The 16,601-nt window shown below is 43.2% G+C and overlaps 1 protein-coding gene and 1 long non-coding RNA gene across 5 annotated transcripts in view; one reads left to right on the top strand and one right to left on the bottom strand.

Moving 5' to 3' along the window:
* LOC147113589 (pantothenate kinase 1) overlaps positions 1-16,601 on the top strand; it is an 89,460-nt gene that overhangs the window by 40,355 nt on the left and 32,504 nt on the right. For all 4 annotated transcript variants that reach the window (XR_015079236.1, XM_085994836.1, XM_085994834.1 and 1 more), the window contains exons 2-3: positions 1,264-1,616; positions 2,752-3,005. Coding sequence is in view for 3 of the 4 variants with exons in the window: in XM_085994834.1 (XP_085850960.1) it covers positions 1,264-1,616; positions 2,752-3,005 (607 nt within the window). In the remaining variant the exon portion in view is untranslated. The remainder of the gene's footprint in view (positions 1-1,263; positions 1,617-2,751; positions 3,006-16,601) is intronic.
* The window catches only part of LOC147113590 (uncharacterized), a 40,081-nt gene that overhangs the window by 21,875 nt on the left and 1,605 nt on the right, over positions 1-16,601 (bottom strand). The gene's annotated exons all lie outside the window — the stretch shown is intronic.

Genomic DNA, 16,601 nt, shown 5'->3' on the forward strand with positions numbered 1-16,601 from the left:
AAAATGTTATCTTCAGTTGTTTACTCATGTTTGAACTATTCTAAAATATTTAATCCAAAACTGCCAAACATGGTGCACCGAAATAACAACAGAAAATGCTGGAAAAACTCAGCAGGCCAGGCAACATCCGTGGAGAGAAATTAGAGTCGACGTTTCGGGTCTAACCCTTTTTCAATCTGGAAAGGAAATAAAATAGATCGAAGGCAGGGCTACAACAAGAAGTAAAAGAGACATTAAGAGGTATTCAAAACCAGACGAGATGGTAATAGGACAGTGGAGACAAAAGACGGCTCAGATTAGGTGTGAAGTGTACCTAATCTTGCCGTCTTTTGTCTCCACTGTCCTATTACCATCTCGTCTGGTTTTGAATACCTCTTAATGTCTCTTTTACTTCTTTTACTTCTTTTGTTCTATCGCAGCCCTGCCTTCGATCTATTTTATTTCCTTTCCAGTTTGAAAAAGGGTTAGACCCGAAACGTCACTAATTTCTCTCCATGGATGTTGCCTGGCCTGCTGAGTTTTTCCAGCATTTTCTGTTGTTATTTCAGATTTCCAGCATCTGCAGTATTTTGCTATCAAACATGGTGCACCCTCTGATTTCCCCACTTTCATTTTGAAATGTGAAGACCAATGAGTTAAACTTCACAATTCAAAGTTTTAAAATGTATCTTGCTTATTTTTCAGTCCTTCTCTAAAATACTGTGGCACCGTTGGACGAAACAGTCTCTGTCTCTATGCAGGTGTCATTTCAGTCAGCTAAAACATTCCACTAGAGTGTAGTCCCTGGGTGCCCCAGTTTAAGCTCTAGTTGGCATTATAAGCGAAGGTTGGACAAAAAGTTTATTTTAATAAATTAATATATTAATACTTACCGAACTCTGATGTTTAAAGGGTGATCATCAGAGTTTTAAGAGGGAAAAAGAATCTGGAAGATGACTATGTATTTATTGTCATAGCATATGCATGTGATAATGGTATATTCCTTTGTACCAGGTACTGATAATCCAGTTTCGAGACATATGATGGTAACTCTCCAACAGTGACCCGCATGCTTTAAGAATGGGTTTCTGTTTTATTTTTTTTAAAAACTATGTTCCCATTGATAGTTGAAAAATAAATATTTATTGATATTATTGCTTCTGATATAGATTTAAAAATGTCTGATGGATTTTAAGTGTCTGAGGCTAGTCACGGCATAAATTAAACAACAGTGTACTACTGACACAGCTGCATGAGATACTAACTGTTTTTATTCTCTCCTAGCATTCCCTTGGTTTGGAATGGATATTGGTGGAACTCTTGTCAAACTTGTGTACTTTGAGCCAAAAGACATCACAACTGAAGAAGAACAGGAGGAAGTGGAGAACCTGAAGAGCATTAGGAAGTACCTGACCTCTAACATAGCTTATGGAAAAACAGGGATTCGGGATGTGCACCTGGAGCTGAAGAACTTGATCATGTGTGGACGCAAAGGGAACTTGCATTTTATCCGCTTTCCTACGCATTCCATGCCTAAATTCATCCAAATGGGTAGAGACAAAAATTTCTCTAGTTTACACACCACTATGTGTGCCACAGGAGGTGGTGCCTACAAATTTGAGGATGATTTCAGAATGGTATGTCATAGTTGTGTAACCTAATTCCTATGAGAATGCAGAAAGTGTCTTGCTTTGCAAACTGTTAGATCCACCCGCCCCCCAAAAAACCTTCTCCGTGTTCCAGCGGAAAAAGCTTTGACTTTTTTGAAGCAATTCTTCATTACCATAGCCTATCATTCCAGTGTACCCTTCCATGGCTCTAATAACCCTCTTGTAAATGGCTGCTCAGAACTGCATGCAATACTCGAATCACGGTCTAATCAACTTATTGCACAAATTCAACTTCACTTCCTTGTTTTCATATTCTTTTTATGGCTTTCTCTACCTGAATTCCCCATCTCTAAAGATCTTTTTGTCGGCACCGCTAAATCTCCCTGTTATCTACTCTGTTAAGAATCTTGCCATTTAGGATGTACTTTCATTGCTCTTTATCCCAATTCACATTTCTCTGCACTGAATTGCATCTGCCATCAATCTTCCCATTCTGCTAACCTGTTTATCACCTCCTCCAATGTCTCGCATTCTTCCTCCAAATTAAAAGGCATGGCAAATTTGGTATCGTCAGCAAACTTCTATCATTCCTCTTGTGACTTGGTCTAAATCATTTATGTCAATGGAGAACAAAAGAGGGCCCAGTACAGATCCTGAGCCACATTATTACCTACAACTACCAACCCAAAACCTGTCATTTACCCCCACCATTATATCACTGCTGCAGGGATCCCAAATCCCATTGCCAAAGATACCAAATCATAGATTATTGAACAGCTTTTTTCAAGTTTGCTCCAGTCTAAAAGTTGCATATATATATTGGTCTTAAATGTTTGGAAGTGGTTATAACAGAAAAACATTCACATTTGGATTGGCATATCTGTTTTCTTTTTTAATTTTATCACTAAAGAAAGATCTGGATAACCTATGTGAATTGATTTCAAATCAACAAGGATGAGGGACATTTACTACTCTGACATGCCATGTATGCTTTGTATATTATCGTTCCCTTGCAAAACAAACAGAAACTGTATAACTGGCTTAGTTGGAAAAGTTTAGATTATACGTTGCAGCATTGAGCTTTCTACTGTTCTTTGGCACAAATGTAAATCACACGGGCATTTGTTTATTTGCTGTTTGTTTGACTACTGCTATTTTCCAGATGGCTGATTTACAGCTCCACAAACTGGATGAGTTGGACTGTTTAATCCAAGGCCTGCTTTACATTGATTCCGTTGGCTACAATGGTCAGTCTGAATGCTACTATTTTGAAAAACCCACTGACCCTGACCAGTGCCAGAAAAAGCCCTATTGCTTAGATAACCCTTACCCAATGTTGCTGGTCAACATGGGTTCAGGGGTCAGCATCTTGGCTGTTTATTCCAAAGATAATTACAAAAGGGTGACCGGAACCAGGTAAGCGCATAGACATTCATAACCTTGCCACATTGCTGTTTGCATGTGTAAAATGGTAGACTGGTAGATTTACAATCTTATGCATGTCAGTGTATTGTGTGTGTGCCATTTAAAACTCGAATATGGTTTCTGTTTGACTTGAACTGTTCTACTACTTTTATGTTGTCTTTCTGAATTGGAGACGGGGGTGGGGGGGCGGGGTGGAGAAAAAGAGGGAAAGATCATATCTTGGCATAAAGACACATGATACAAAATGACAGGGCCAACTCTGATGTCTGTGTGTTCAGTTCTTTTATTTGGCTACCTTTTTCCCTTCCCTTACCTGAAGAAGTTGACTCATGGTGTGTGGTATATTGCCCATGTATCTGTTTTTCATGTGACCCTAGGCAGTGGGTGTTGAAAGGCTAATTGAGGTAGGAAGAGAAAGAGGGGGGAGGCATCACAACCAAGCCTGATTCTATCCCCTCCCAATGTCCTCACGCAAGGGTCACTGTATAGCGATCTTGATCATTAGCTGATTCTAAACCAGGGTACTGAGGCCAGTTCCAGCACCCTTACTGTTACCAGGCAAATCAACACTGAGCAAGACTGAACGCTGGGGCAATCTCTTCTGTGTGGCTCAGCTGCACATTTTCTACAGAACTTTCTGGGAGCTTGGCTTCAGTTCTTTCTGTAGGTTGATCCCTGATCGCCCAATGACATAATGTTGTCCATCATTATAATTAGAAAAAAGAATGACTTGTATTTATATAGCGCCTTTCACGACCACCGGACGCCTCAAAGCGTTTTACAGCCAATTAAGTACTTTTGAATTGTAGTCACTGTTGTAATGTGGGAAACACGGCAGCCAATTTGTGCACAGCAAGCTCCCACAAATCTTGGCCAGGACAATTTAATAAGGGGGGGCTATGGCAATTTAATAAGGAGGTGCTTGCATTCAACCCCAAATGAGAAAGCCAGCACAAAGAATGTATAGTCACTCCTCTTAAGTTATTTAATTTGAATTACCTGCTAATTAAATTGAAGTCATACGCCTCCTGTACTGTTTTATTTAAATTGCTTAATTCAAACTACTGGATATTTTATTTTTTTCAACTTTGCATTTAATATTCGACAATTTAAAGAAAGGGGTAGAAGCATCTCATACTTTTTGCATATATACTATTTTAATAGAGGGTGTCACATACCGAAATCTGTGGGTCGCGCAATAAGTCTGTAACAGAAATAAAATCGAGTGTCATCCTCTTTTCAGCGACTAATCTAAAAAAAACTAAGCACATAGATTTGTGAAATGTTAGATCAATAAAGATCCCACAGAAAAGCAGCCACTTGAAAGGCTGTTATTTCAACCAATCACAGCACTGCATTTATTTCTTCAGTGGTTCCAGTTGCCATTTTTGTTTCTAAAGCTGCAGAATATATAGCCACATAAATAAAGTTTAAAAGATGATAAACTCATTAAAAAATGTATCGTTCTGAAGAAGGCGCTAAACTTAGCCATAAAATCAGCCATTGAATGTTAGCAATGCCTCCAGGAAGTTCCTGGCCATACAGTCCTGCCCTTGCTCTCTCTAAAGCTTGAGGCTTGAGCTCTGCTGCATGCTCCAGGCCTGAGTGAAGAGGGTCCACCAAGTAGCAGACTCCCAGGGGGTGTCGGTGTCAATGTGTGTGTCGCTTTGAAGGACTGAACCTCCTAGAATGCAACAAAAGCGTCCTCTTTTCAGTCTAATATAATACTACCTTAGCAGAAGGCAGGTTTCCTCAAGCCAGTCTTCTACACTTGGTAGGAAAGGGATGTAAAGACTTCTTCACATTTCAGGATTGTTGATCATTTTCTTCTACACAGAAAGGATTTTGAAGTGACTTATGTTTAAGTGTTGGTTTAAAACCAAGTGATTTCTCACAATCAAACATAAGCTGCAGGTATTGAATTTGTGTATTAAAGCTAGACAGGCCAGTTTGTGATTGTCGAGGCTCACTGTCAGTTGTCTCATCCAAAGCCCATTAAGCCAGGGTGCGCCCTATTCATTTTGTGAACAGCAGGAGATGTTTCCTTTATAACAACAGAAAACACTGGAAAAACCTCAGCAGGCCAGGCAGCATCCGTGGAGAGAGAAACGAGAGTTAACGTTTCAGGTCGAAGACCTTTCGTCAGAACTGGAAAAAAGCAGGAAATGGAAAGCAAGTTTAGGGGCTGGGAATAGGGGTAGGGGATGCCAGGCCTGCTGAGTTTTTCCAGCGTTTTCTGTTGTTATTTCGGATTTCCAGCATCCACAGTATTTTGCTATTGTATTAGATGTTTCCTTTAAACCTGCACCCCAAAGGCGGAGGGGAGGTAACCGGTTTCATGGACAGGCCAGTCAGGATCAGAAGGCTGACCAGGAAGGTTAATTGACCCCATTAATGGGGATTTTGTGTTGTAATTTTATTAGTTTTCTTCTTCATGAGGAGGGTTCTAAAGGTAGTTGAATCAAGATGAGATTTTTATGGTGTAATGAAAACTGAAAATTACTAATTAGAAGAGAAAAGCGACTTAAATAAGCAATGTCACATCAAGACATAGACAGCAGTTGTGATCAACACAATACTTTTTATTTAATAGATCTCCCATCGTGTTCCTCAGATTGAACCAGAGGATCCGTTTAGAAAGGCACAGATTATTCAAAGACAGTCAGCATGGATTTGTTAAGGGAAGGTCATGTCTGACGAACTTGATTGAATTTTTTGAGGAGGTAACAATGAGGGTAGCACATTTGATGTAGTCTACATGGATTTTAGCAGGAAGTTATGCTTGAACTGTATAAAACACTAGTTAGACCACAGCTAGAGTACTGCATACAGTTCTGGTCACCACACTACAGGAAAGATGTGATTGCACTAGATAGACTACAGAGGAGATTTACGAGGATGGAGACTTTTAGCTACGAGTAAAGATTGGATAGGCTGGGGTTGTTTTCTTTGTAACAGAGGAGGCTGAGGGGAGACTTAATTGAGGTGTATAAAGTTATGATGGGCCTAGATAGAGTGGATAGGAAGGACCTATTACCCTTAGCAGAGAAGTCAATAACCAGGGGGCATAGATTTAAAGTAATTGGTCGAAGGATTAGAGGGGATTTGAAGAGAACTTTTTTCACCCAGAGGGTGGTGGGGGTCTGGAACCCACTGCCTGAAAGGGTGGTAGAGGCAGAAACCCTCAGCGCATTTAAAAACTACTTGGATATGCACTTGTAGTGCCATAACCTGCAAGACTACGGCCCAAGAGCTGGAAAGTGGGATTAGGCTGGATAGCTCTTTTTGACCGGCACGAACACGATGATCCGAATGGCCTCCTTCTGTGCCATAAATTTCTATGATGCCGGTTTTATAATGACAGGAATGTTATACCATGTGACGTAATTTATTATTCAGTAAGTGAATCTTCCAATGGCATTACTCATCGATTTGTAGGGTTTGAGCGCCTCCCTGTGGTAGCTACTGGTAGCCAGTGGCCAGGGATGAGGCAGAGTTTTAGGGTTCACACTGGAAACATTAAATAAATAATTTTTATTTATTTGAAGTCCGCCGCGTGCTTGTGGGGTGTGGAAAGTGACATCAATGTGCCCACAAGCCCGTAGGGTGCAAGGAACGCTGATTGGCTTAAATTTTCATTCACTGAAAAGCCAGTAACGAGCATAAAAGTTGCCAATCAAAAACCAGAGGAACCAATCAAATCTCTCAATTAACAAAAAAAATTGGAAATCTTTTTGGCTGATCCCTACTATTTTAATCACATAATCCAAAACCCATCTCACCTTCCACCCGATGTACCCCTCGCCCCCCACCCTCTCGGGACTCATCAATAGACTTCACCCATTGGCAGACAGCACCAGACCCATCCACACCCACCTACTGTACCACTTGGCTCAATATGGACCCCACGTCCTAAGATAACGTTAACCGCACATGTAAATGCTCTCAACTACAATTTCTGCTCCATCCCCTGCTCAATCGTCTCCATCTCAACTTTATTTTTTTTCCCCCTGCATGCTGAAACAACCTCTTCACCCCCCCAGCCCCACCCCACCGGCTCTTTTAGCCAACTCCTGACCTCTGCCCCCTCTATTACCATGTCCTGATCAACTCGGCCCAACCTCTCCTGCTCTGCCCTGACATGCAACACAAATGCTCTCCATCCTTCCACTTTGGCTGTGCAGGCAACCCACCTGGTTGAAAACTCACTTGTCAGTAGGGTCTGCAGAGTCGGGCCATTGGTGCAGTGCTTTGACTCCCACAGAAATATTGGCGGAGATTTTGTGGGGGGGGGGGGTCAGGTGGGAAAGTGTTTTTTTTCCCTAGCAGGCCAGGACCCCGCCTCCAAATGTCGGGTCTGTCGGTGCTGAGCAGACCCGACACGCAGCGGCGGGGGAGCCAATTTAAATAATTAGTGGCTTGTTTACAGCCACTCAACAATGGTTTTATACTGACCTTTTGAATTTGACAGCTTGGCCACGGGTTTCACGCTGTTGCTAGACCACGTCTGTGAAGCTAAGGCGGGAGGTCGGTGGCCATTGAATCCGCTGATGAGTTGACGGCTTCAAATGTCAAGTAAAAGCTCCCACCTTGGAGACCTCTTCCTCACTGCATTTCCACAACAGATTCATCATGCTGCAAGTCTTTACACAAGTCTCCATCCAGTCTGACCTCATTATCTCTCTCACCATTGACAGATCGCGTTTGTCATCTTTACTTCACCTGTCACCTATTCCATCAGTATGGGTACACTTTATACTCTCACCACGATCAGCCCCAACACTAGCAGCACCAAGCACACCAGCTGCATCAACAACATAGGATATACAGCACGGAAACAGGTCATTTGGCCCAACCAGTCCATGCCGGCCTTTATGCACTACTTGAGCTTCCTCCTGTCTTTCTTCATCTAAATCTATCAGCATAATCCTCCATTCCCTTCTCCCTCATATGCTTGCCTAGCCTCCCCTTAAATGCATCTATATTATTCGCTTCAACCACTCCCCGTGGTAGCGAGTTCCACATTTTCACCACTCTTTGGGTAAAGAAGTTTCTTCTGAATTCCCTATTGGATTTCTTGGTGACTATCTTATATTGATGGCCTCTAGTTATGCTCTTCCCCACAAGTGGAAACATTCTCTCTGTATCCACTCTATCAAAACCTTTCATAATTTTAAAGACCTCTATTGGGTCATCCCTCAGCCTTTTTTCAAAAGAAAGGAGACCCAGCCTGTTCATCCTTTCCTGATATGTATACCCTCGCATTTCTGGTATCATCCTTGTAAATCTTCTCTGCCCGCTCTCCAGTGCCTCTATATCCTTTTTATAATATGGCGACGAGAACTGTACGCAGTATTCTGTGTGGTCTAACCGAGGTTCGATACAGGTTCAGCATAACTTCTCTACTTTTCAATTCTATACCTCTAGAAATAAACCAAAGTGCTTGGTTTGCTTTTTTTATGGCCTTGCTAACTTGTGCCGCAACTTTGTGATTTGTGTATTTGTACCCGGAGATCCCTTTGTTCCTCTACCCCACCTAGACTCACACCCTCCAACTGAAAAGTGACCTCCCTATTCTTCCTACCAAAATGTAATACCTCACATTTATCTGTGTTGAACTTCATTTTCCAATTATATGCTCATTCTGCAAGTTTATTAATGTCCTCCTGTAATTTGTTGCAGTCCTCCTCAGTATTGACTATCCGCCCCCCCCCCCCCAACCAAATTTGGTGTCATCCGCAAATTTAGAAATTGTGTTTTTGATTCCAAAGTCTAAATCGTTAATGTAAATTGTCAACAATAGTGGTCCCAGCACTGATCCTTGTGGAACACCACGACCCACCTTCTGCCACTGTGAATAGTTACCTTTTACCCCTACTCTCTGCTTTCTGTCTTGAAGCCAGCTAGCTATCCATTCTGCTACTTGTTCCTTGACACTCCGCATTCTCTGACCTTGTTCATCAGTCTATTATGGGGTACCTTATCGAAGGCCTTTTGAAAATCTAGATAAATTACATCTACTGCATTACTATTGTCTACTCTCTCTGCTACCTCTTTGAAAAATTCAATGAGGTTGGTCAAGCAAGACTTTCCCTTTTGAAATCCATGTTGACTATTCAACAACCCCAACCTTCTCTGCAATCAACTGATGCTACACAGGGCATCAGCACCCGACCACATTGCTGCCTGGGAGGCCAGGGATGGCCTCAGCATGGCTATATTTACTTGACGCAGTACACTCATTTGGCTGCCACATGATGCGCCAGGTTGGCACCACCCCACACCAACACCATAAAGCATCCCGACAATGCCCAAGCCATTCCTTTCACACTCATCACCATTGCAGGGGGTACCGTAATGTCTCGCCATTCACTGCAACTCACTAAGCCACTTCCAAAGGTGCACACAGACCTGTCTAAAAAGGCAAGTGTTGAAAATAATGGTTTCAATGTTTGACATCACGTTAACAAAAACTTTACATGAACACTGGATAAAACACCCAAGTGCCTAACCTTGTGTGTTGTTAGTTGGTATGATTGCACTAGAATGAGGGTGAGTGTGAGGGATGGCTAGTGAGATGGGGATGTGATAATATAGATAGAGAGGGATGGGTGGAGGTGCAAGGTAAGTTGGTGTGAGTAAGGATGTACAGGGGTAGGGAAGGCAGAATGATGGCGATGTGATGAGAGACAACAGCATGAGATCGAGTGTGGTTTTGTACTAACATTTCGTGATCTCCTGAGATCATTGAAACGTTTGCGGCACTGCACCCAGGTCCCCCTGACCACATCCCTGCTTGTGCCCTTCTCTGCAACGTGCAACCAGGCTGTGTTGATATCCTGGGGAGGTCTCTTCCGCCCATGGGAAAGGAAGAGGAACTCCTCGTGTGCTGTGACTCCCTCCATAAGCATATGGAGGGAGTCATGGGAGAGCCTGGGTGCAGCTCTGTGCAGAGTTTGTCATTGTCTGTGTTTGCAGCACCTCACTGCTGTAGAACACTGACAGCACAAATGTCAAAATAAATTTGGCCATGGTCCCTTTTGAGGAAACCGGCTGATGACGCGTCATCAAATGACATCATCAGTCCCACGTCCTCTAATTGGCCGGCAAACGTGCTGGGCGGGCTTCACAGTTCCAATCAAGGGAAATTCATTTTGGACAGCAGGCTGGAGCCAGCAGCGGGGTGGGGACACGCCACTGGCGTCATCCGCCGAGATCCGCAAAATCGCGGCCCGTTGAGAGACTTGGCTCTGTTGCTGTCTCTCCTTCCCTGGACCAGATTCTGAAGATTTGTGGGCGAGCTGGATGGGACAGAATAAAACCGAGGAAATGCAAGGTGACAGAAAGTTGAGATACAAAGAAATGGCGATAAACATGATTAAGCAGTCACAAAATGTGTCACCCAGAGGAACTAGGTGGAGTACGTAAAGCAGAAAAAAACATGCAAGAAAGAAATGGGGAAAGAGTGACTGAAAAACAGCAAATTAATCCCAGTTTGTGTAACGTGAGCAAAAATAGAGATTTTTCAAGTCAAATGAAAGGCTTAGATTTTTATATTCAGAAAAATTGAAAACTATACAGAAGACTTTTATGTGGATTAATGATGAGGATTTCTGTCCTACAGCTCTGCAGTTAGCTTGGTTGGAATAGTTATCTCAAAATGGGCTATAAATTATGAAATTGTTAATTATTTAACTCTGAATATGGAATAATTGATTTTCTGAGATTGTAAGCTGGATTAATTCTTTAAGTGTACTGTAAATATGGAATAATTCAGTATTAGTGCACGAGTTGCCACGGCTCGATATTCCACAATGTCACCGATTTTCACACTTGGACAGCAAATTTTACTACGCATGCCAAGTACCACAAATTTGCATAAATATCCAAGAGGCAGTGGATATTATTGTGTCTGAGTGGTAACATTCTTGTTATTTGACACCGAGCGTATGCATAAGGCCAAGTGGGAGCTCTACAGGAGATAGGTAAACAGAAGGAGGGGGCTAGGTGAAAACAACGGTAACAATGAAAAAGTGATCCTTTAATCACATCTTAAATGTCCCAAAGTACTTCATATATGGTCATTTACTTTCAAGTACAGCCACTGTTGTTATGTAGGCAAACACAGCAGCCATCCTCTGCACAAGACCGGACATACAGCAGTCAGATGAGTGACCAGTTAATCTGTGTTTTGGTGGTTGTTTGAGGGAGGAAGGTTAACCAGGATATTGGGCGAACTCCCATCTCTTTGAAATCGTACCACGGGATGAGAGTCATATAGAGAGGGACCTCAACACAGAGAGAAAGGTGAACAGAATAACAGAAGACAGAGAGCGATAGATTTTTGGATACTAAGGGACTCTAGGGGTATGGGGATCGGGTGCGAAGGTGGAGTTGAAGTAGAAGATCAGCCATGATCATAATGAATGGCAGAGCAGGCTTGAAGGACCGAATGGCCTACTTTTACTCCTATTTATGTTCTTGTTCATATAGAAGGAAGGAGACAGAAATTCAAGAGTGGATGACAGTTACAGAAAGAGAAACTATAGGGTTGATTTTTCAATCTTTGCGTTCATCCAATGTAGGAACAACACCACCAGATGTTTCAGCTCGGCCTTTATTTCACCTATACAGTGATCTCCAGCTTGAATTGGACTTCTTACTGGGAGCTTTGCAAAGGTGGTGGGGGCGGGGGAAGCAAAACATCCAGTGCATTAACAGCTCTTAAAAGGCTGCAGCTGGGATTTACAGGGATGTAGCCGCTTAAAGCTAAGTAGCAACATGTGGGCGCAAATATTTTCAGAGGCTGTGCGGGCCAGAAGAGTAGCTAGCAAAAACCAGTGCGCGGCAAAAACAAATGTGGACGCAGGAAACGGAATCCATGTGCAAGTAATGGAGTCGCACGCACCCAAAACCCCCTATTGGATAATGAAGTAGAAGTGCTGCTTCAGGAGGAGTGTGTACAGAAGGCTACCCTCTGGCACTCTCCTCGGTGGACAGGAGTACAGCATGCCGAGCAGGAGGTGGCAACTTTGTACAGTACCCAAAGGACCTATGAACAGATCCAGAAGAAGCTGGCAAGATATGGCTACACAACCACATCATATACCAGGTAGAAGCCCTGTATGCATGCTGCATAGTTTTGGTCGTCAACTAGCTACATGTTTACTGCTGGCTCCGAACCTTCCAAAACCTTCATGGCTTGTCATGCATGCTCATCTTATAAGGGCTTCATGCAGCAAATCGTAGCAACACAACCTAGCTGCACGATGCAGATTGGGCCCATGTATGTCACTGTGTATGTGCTTCTTCAACATACAGCATTTCGAGATTACTCTGCTCGCACAAGATGACTTAAAGAACAGACTGAACAGGAGGAGGGTCCAGCAATTACAAACGTCTGATTTGCTTTCAAGAGGTAACCCTGGACATCTGCTTCTTAAAGAAAAATGAAGTTAAAGGCCTCTTCCAAGCTCGGGGCTCATACCTTTCCCTACCTATACCTTGTCCTCCTTCTCAATCACTCACACACCGTGTCTTGCAATTTATGGTGTCTTGGAGCCAGCAAAGGCCTGTCAGTGTGGCCAAGAACAAGACACTGCCCTGCATCCCTCTCACCAACACCAGCACAGCTGTATACATTCCACTTACCGAGCTTCGGAGGTAGCGCAGGGTGAGTCACAGTACAGATGAGGAAGAGGAAGTGGTGATGCTGGGGGAAGAGCAAGAACCTGCTAGTACGATAGCAAAATACTGCAGATGCTGGAAATCCGAAATAACAACAAATAAAGGGTTTTGACCCGAAACGTTGACTCTAATTTCTCTCCACGGATGTTGCCTGGCCTGCTGAGTTTTTCCAGCATTTTCTGTTATAGCAAGAACCTGCTGCCTGGTTGACTAATAGTTCCCATCAATAAGAAAAACACAACAGTGGTGAAATCAGTGGCAGCCCTGCCATGTTTCTGTTGCTATTCAGGAGAGAAAGGAGCTGAAAGTGTTTGGCTGCTCAATGTATCAGTCAGATGATACATGTATGGCCAAGGCTTTGCTTGATACTGTAGATGACTGCTGGCATGGTAGGAGACACAGCCAGAAAACTGAGGGCAGTGGTGACCTTGGCTACGACTGGCAACACAGCTGTACACCTCTGTCCTGATGTTGCAGGTTGGCGGCAGGTGTCCTTTTGGCAGCTGTAAATTGCATCTCTGCTTGCCCAGAGATTGTGGTGACAGATGGCTTTGACCGTTACTAGGTAGGTATGATTGGTGGCATGACGGGTGTAGCCAGTCTGGTTCTAGTGCAAACTGGCCTCCCTGGCATGCAGCCTTTTCAGCCGACACCACTGCAGCCAATAGATACTGCAATTTGGGTGCTTTAAAAGCATAAATTTTCTTTTGACCTGCCAACTGCATGGTGTATGCATGCTGCATAGTTTTGGTCGTCAGCTATGCATGCTGCAACCTGCAGTCAGAAGCGTCGTTGCTCCCTGAGCCACACTGAGATTTTTGTACTAGAAGAGCCCCTTTTCATAGCTGCTGTTTATGCATGATCTATCTTTCAGCTGAATTCCTATTACAATTCCTTTTTCAATTACTTTCAGCCCTGAGTGATTTTGCAGACCATATTCAGCCAATTTTGTTTGTACAAAGAACTTTTTTATTTAAAAAGACAAAAATAATAAAAAAAGGCACTGAAACAATGGAGCTTTAAAAGCTCCTTTAGCTGCCCTTTCCTCTACTCCCAATGAATGGAAAACGTCACGGGACAATTTGAGTTTCATTATATTGATAAAAAGAAAGAGTTGCATTTATATAGCGCCTTTCACGACCTCGGGATGTCCCAAAGCACTTCACAGCCAATGAAGTACTTTTGAAGTGTAGCCACTGTTGTAATGTAGGCAGCGGCAGCAAATGTGCAAGCTCCCACAAATAACAATGTGATAATGACCAGATAATCTGTTTGTGATGTTGATTGAGGGACAAATATTGGCCAGGACACTGGGGAGAACTCCCCTGCTCTTCTTTGGAATAGTGCCATGGGATCTTTTACATCTACCTGAGAGGGCAGATGGGGCCTCGGTTTAATGTCTCATCTGAAAGATGGCACCTCCGACAGAGCAGCACTCCCTCAGCACTGTACTGGAGTGTCAACCTAGATCTTTGTGCTCAAGTCCCTGGACTGGGACTTGAACCCACAACCTTCTGACTCGGGCGAGAGTGCTACCCACTGAGCCACGGCTGACACGTGTTAGGACAGCACATCAGGCTGGGTGGAGGATCAGACACCGTAGAAATTGAGTGGGAATCTGGCAAAATGAAACCCCAAGTGACTTCCCAACCCTCGTGCGCCTGCTCTGTGCCGGTGGGACAGATCCCATCATCTGGAAAATCAAACCAATTTTTTTGTCTGTGAGCATTACAGGAGATCGACTTGGCCATCTCTCCCTTCTGTCCTTGTACCTCCAGGGTAACCCCAACCCTTCCACCATTGGAAGAGCTGCTCCACAACGTGTTCTTGATGTTGAAATTACTTTCTTCACCTGTGCTGTCAAGTCCACCACTCTCAGCTTGGTGATCCTGCACACTCTTAAACAGTGACTGAAGTTCCGGGGTGCTCTGCCATTGCAGCCTCTTGCTCTCACAACACTGAGCAATCGCTCAGTAAGATGGTGGACTCCCTCAGCCAGAATTGCCCATACGTGTAGCTGGGTCGTCTCTCTCTTTTTCCACCCCCTTCCCCCCTCCCCCCTCCCCCCCCCCCCCCCCCCCTCCCCATAGCGTAGGTGCCAATGTAACAGTTAGTGAAGTCCAGCACAATAGCGAGCGCTTCAACGTTACTGTTGCTGGACAACTCAGTCTAATTCCTCACTGACATGGTCACGTTATACTGCACTGCAATAACCTGCCACATCACTGGATCTAATCCCGCGTGACCAAAATGAACATCGATTTAATCCAACAAGTACGATCACAAAAATGAAGTATTGATTCAGTCAAATGCAACTTGGATTACTTTCAGAAAATAACATTTTGGGATAGAGTATCTGAGTAATTTGAGACATGACATCTGGTAAGTGTAGCATGCTTGGGGGGGAAACAGGTGACTTTGGACCTTTGGTTCCCAAAGCACTCCTCCACTGGGGGTTTTCTCGCATCACGTCTGGGTTGGTTAGTTGTAGACTAATTGATAGAGATTGATTGCTGTGGTTAGTCAACAACTATTATTGTTGTATCATGCATTACCAGGATAGTAAAAGGCAAACTAGATGGATATTTTCACGTGTTTTTTTTTGGTCTAGCAATCCTTATGTTTGACAGACAATGTCGAGCCTTCTAATTGATGGCTCATTTGGCTGAATCAAGCTGCGCCAATGATGGGTAGTTGATTAGTTCTCTGTGTCTAATGGAAATGCATCTTAAAAACCAGATCCCAGGTTCTTCGGATGTGTTATAAACCATACAGTTTGTCAGTGAACAATACCACAGGAAAAAAAATGAATGAACAGTAATTACTGTGTCTGGAAAGAAATTAGTGATGACTGGAAAGTAGCAATGAAATAAACAGTAATGGTGCAAGTGGCAAAGAATGAAACCAATAAACAGATATGAATAGCTTCAGCTGGAAAGACTGATACCAATAAATAAACATGACACACCAGGCAGGAGAGAATTAAGTAAATGAGCGTCCCAGATGGAGAATGCTGAAATGAATAAACGAGGCTGCAAAGTATTTATAAAATCAATTCTGAATGGCTCTAGTTAGAAAGAATTAAAGAATAAATAAGAAGTGGTACACACGGTAAATAAACAAATACGATCGGTGCAGATCAGATCAAATTAACTGACTAGGAATGACAGCCTCAAAGAGCAAAATTATCAAATGTGAGGGTGGAGTCCCCGAGGGGTGGAGCATCCTGAAAACTAGCAGAGGCACTTGAAGGATCCAAGCCCCAAGAATTCGGTAGAGGCAAGGCTGAGGCCACCTGAGAACGGGGGAGGCCTCTGTGAGCAAAAGTTGTTTTAGGTATTGGAGGATGAGCTGGGTTTAGTGGGAGGGTTTTCTCATTCCGAATGGATGCATTTCTTTGTTACGTTGGAAAGTTAATGGGCTGAGTGGGGAATTGGCAGGGCTGCGGGAATGACTGGACATTTTTATTTCAGGGAATTTTTTTTTGTGAATGGGGTTGTCTGAGAGATGGTCACGTAAGTGGCTCAGATTTCACCTTGAATAAAAAAATTATCGGTTTGCATGCTTCAAACTTGAACGCTTTACCAAAGTCTTTAAGATATAATTATTTAAAGCTCCTGTACCATTCACATTGTGCTTAAGGGAGCGTGAGACTTTCTCATCCTCAGCAGAAACGTTTTAATAACATTTCAAAATATGCAAAACTTTGAACTGATTAGGCCTCAATAATCTATAAACCATGGCTGTGTACACCTTATTCGCCTAGGATAGCTAACCCAACATATAAACAACAGTTATATGGGAAATAACAACAGAAAGTGCTGGAAACACTCAGTAGGTCAGGCAGCATCAAGGAGAGAGGAAACAGAGTTAGTGTTTCGGGTCGAACCCTTCGTCAGA

This window comes from Somniosus microcephalus, chromosome 8 (genome assembly GCF_052327205.1).
Source record: "Somniosus microcephalus isolate GS21.2 chromosome 8, FLI_Smic_1.0, whole genome shotgun sequence".
Classification (NCBI taxonomy): Eukaryota; Metazoa; Chordata; class Chondrichthyes; order Squaliformes; family Somniosidae; genus Somniosus; species Somniosus microcephalus.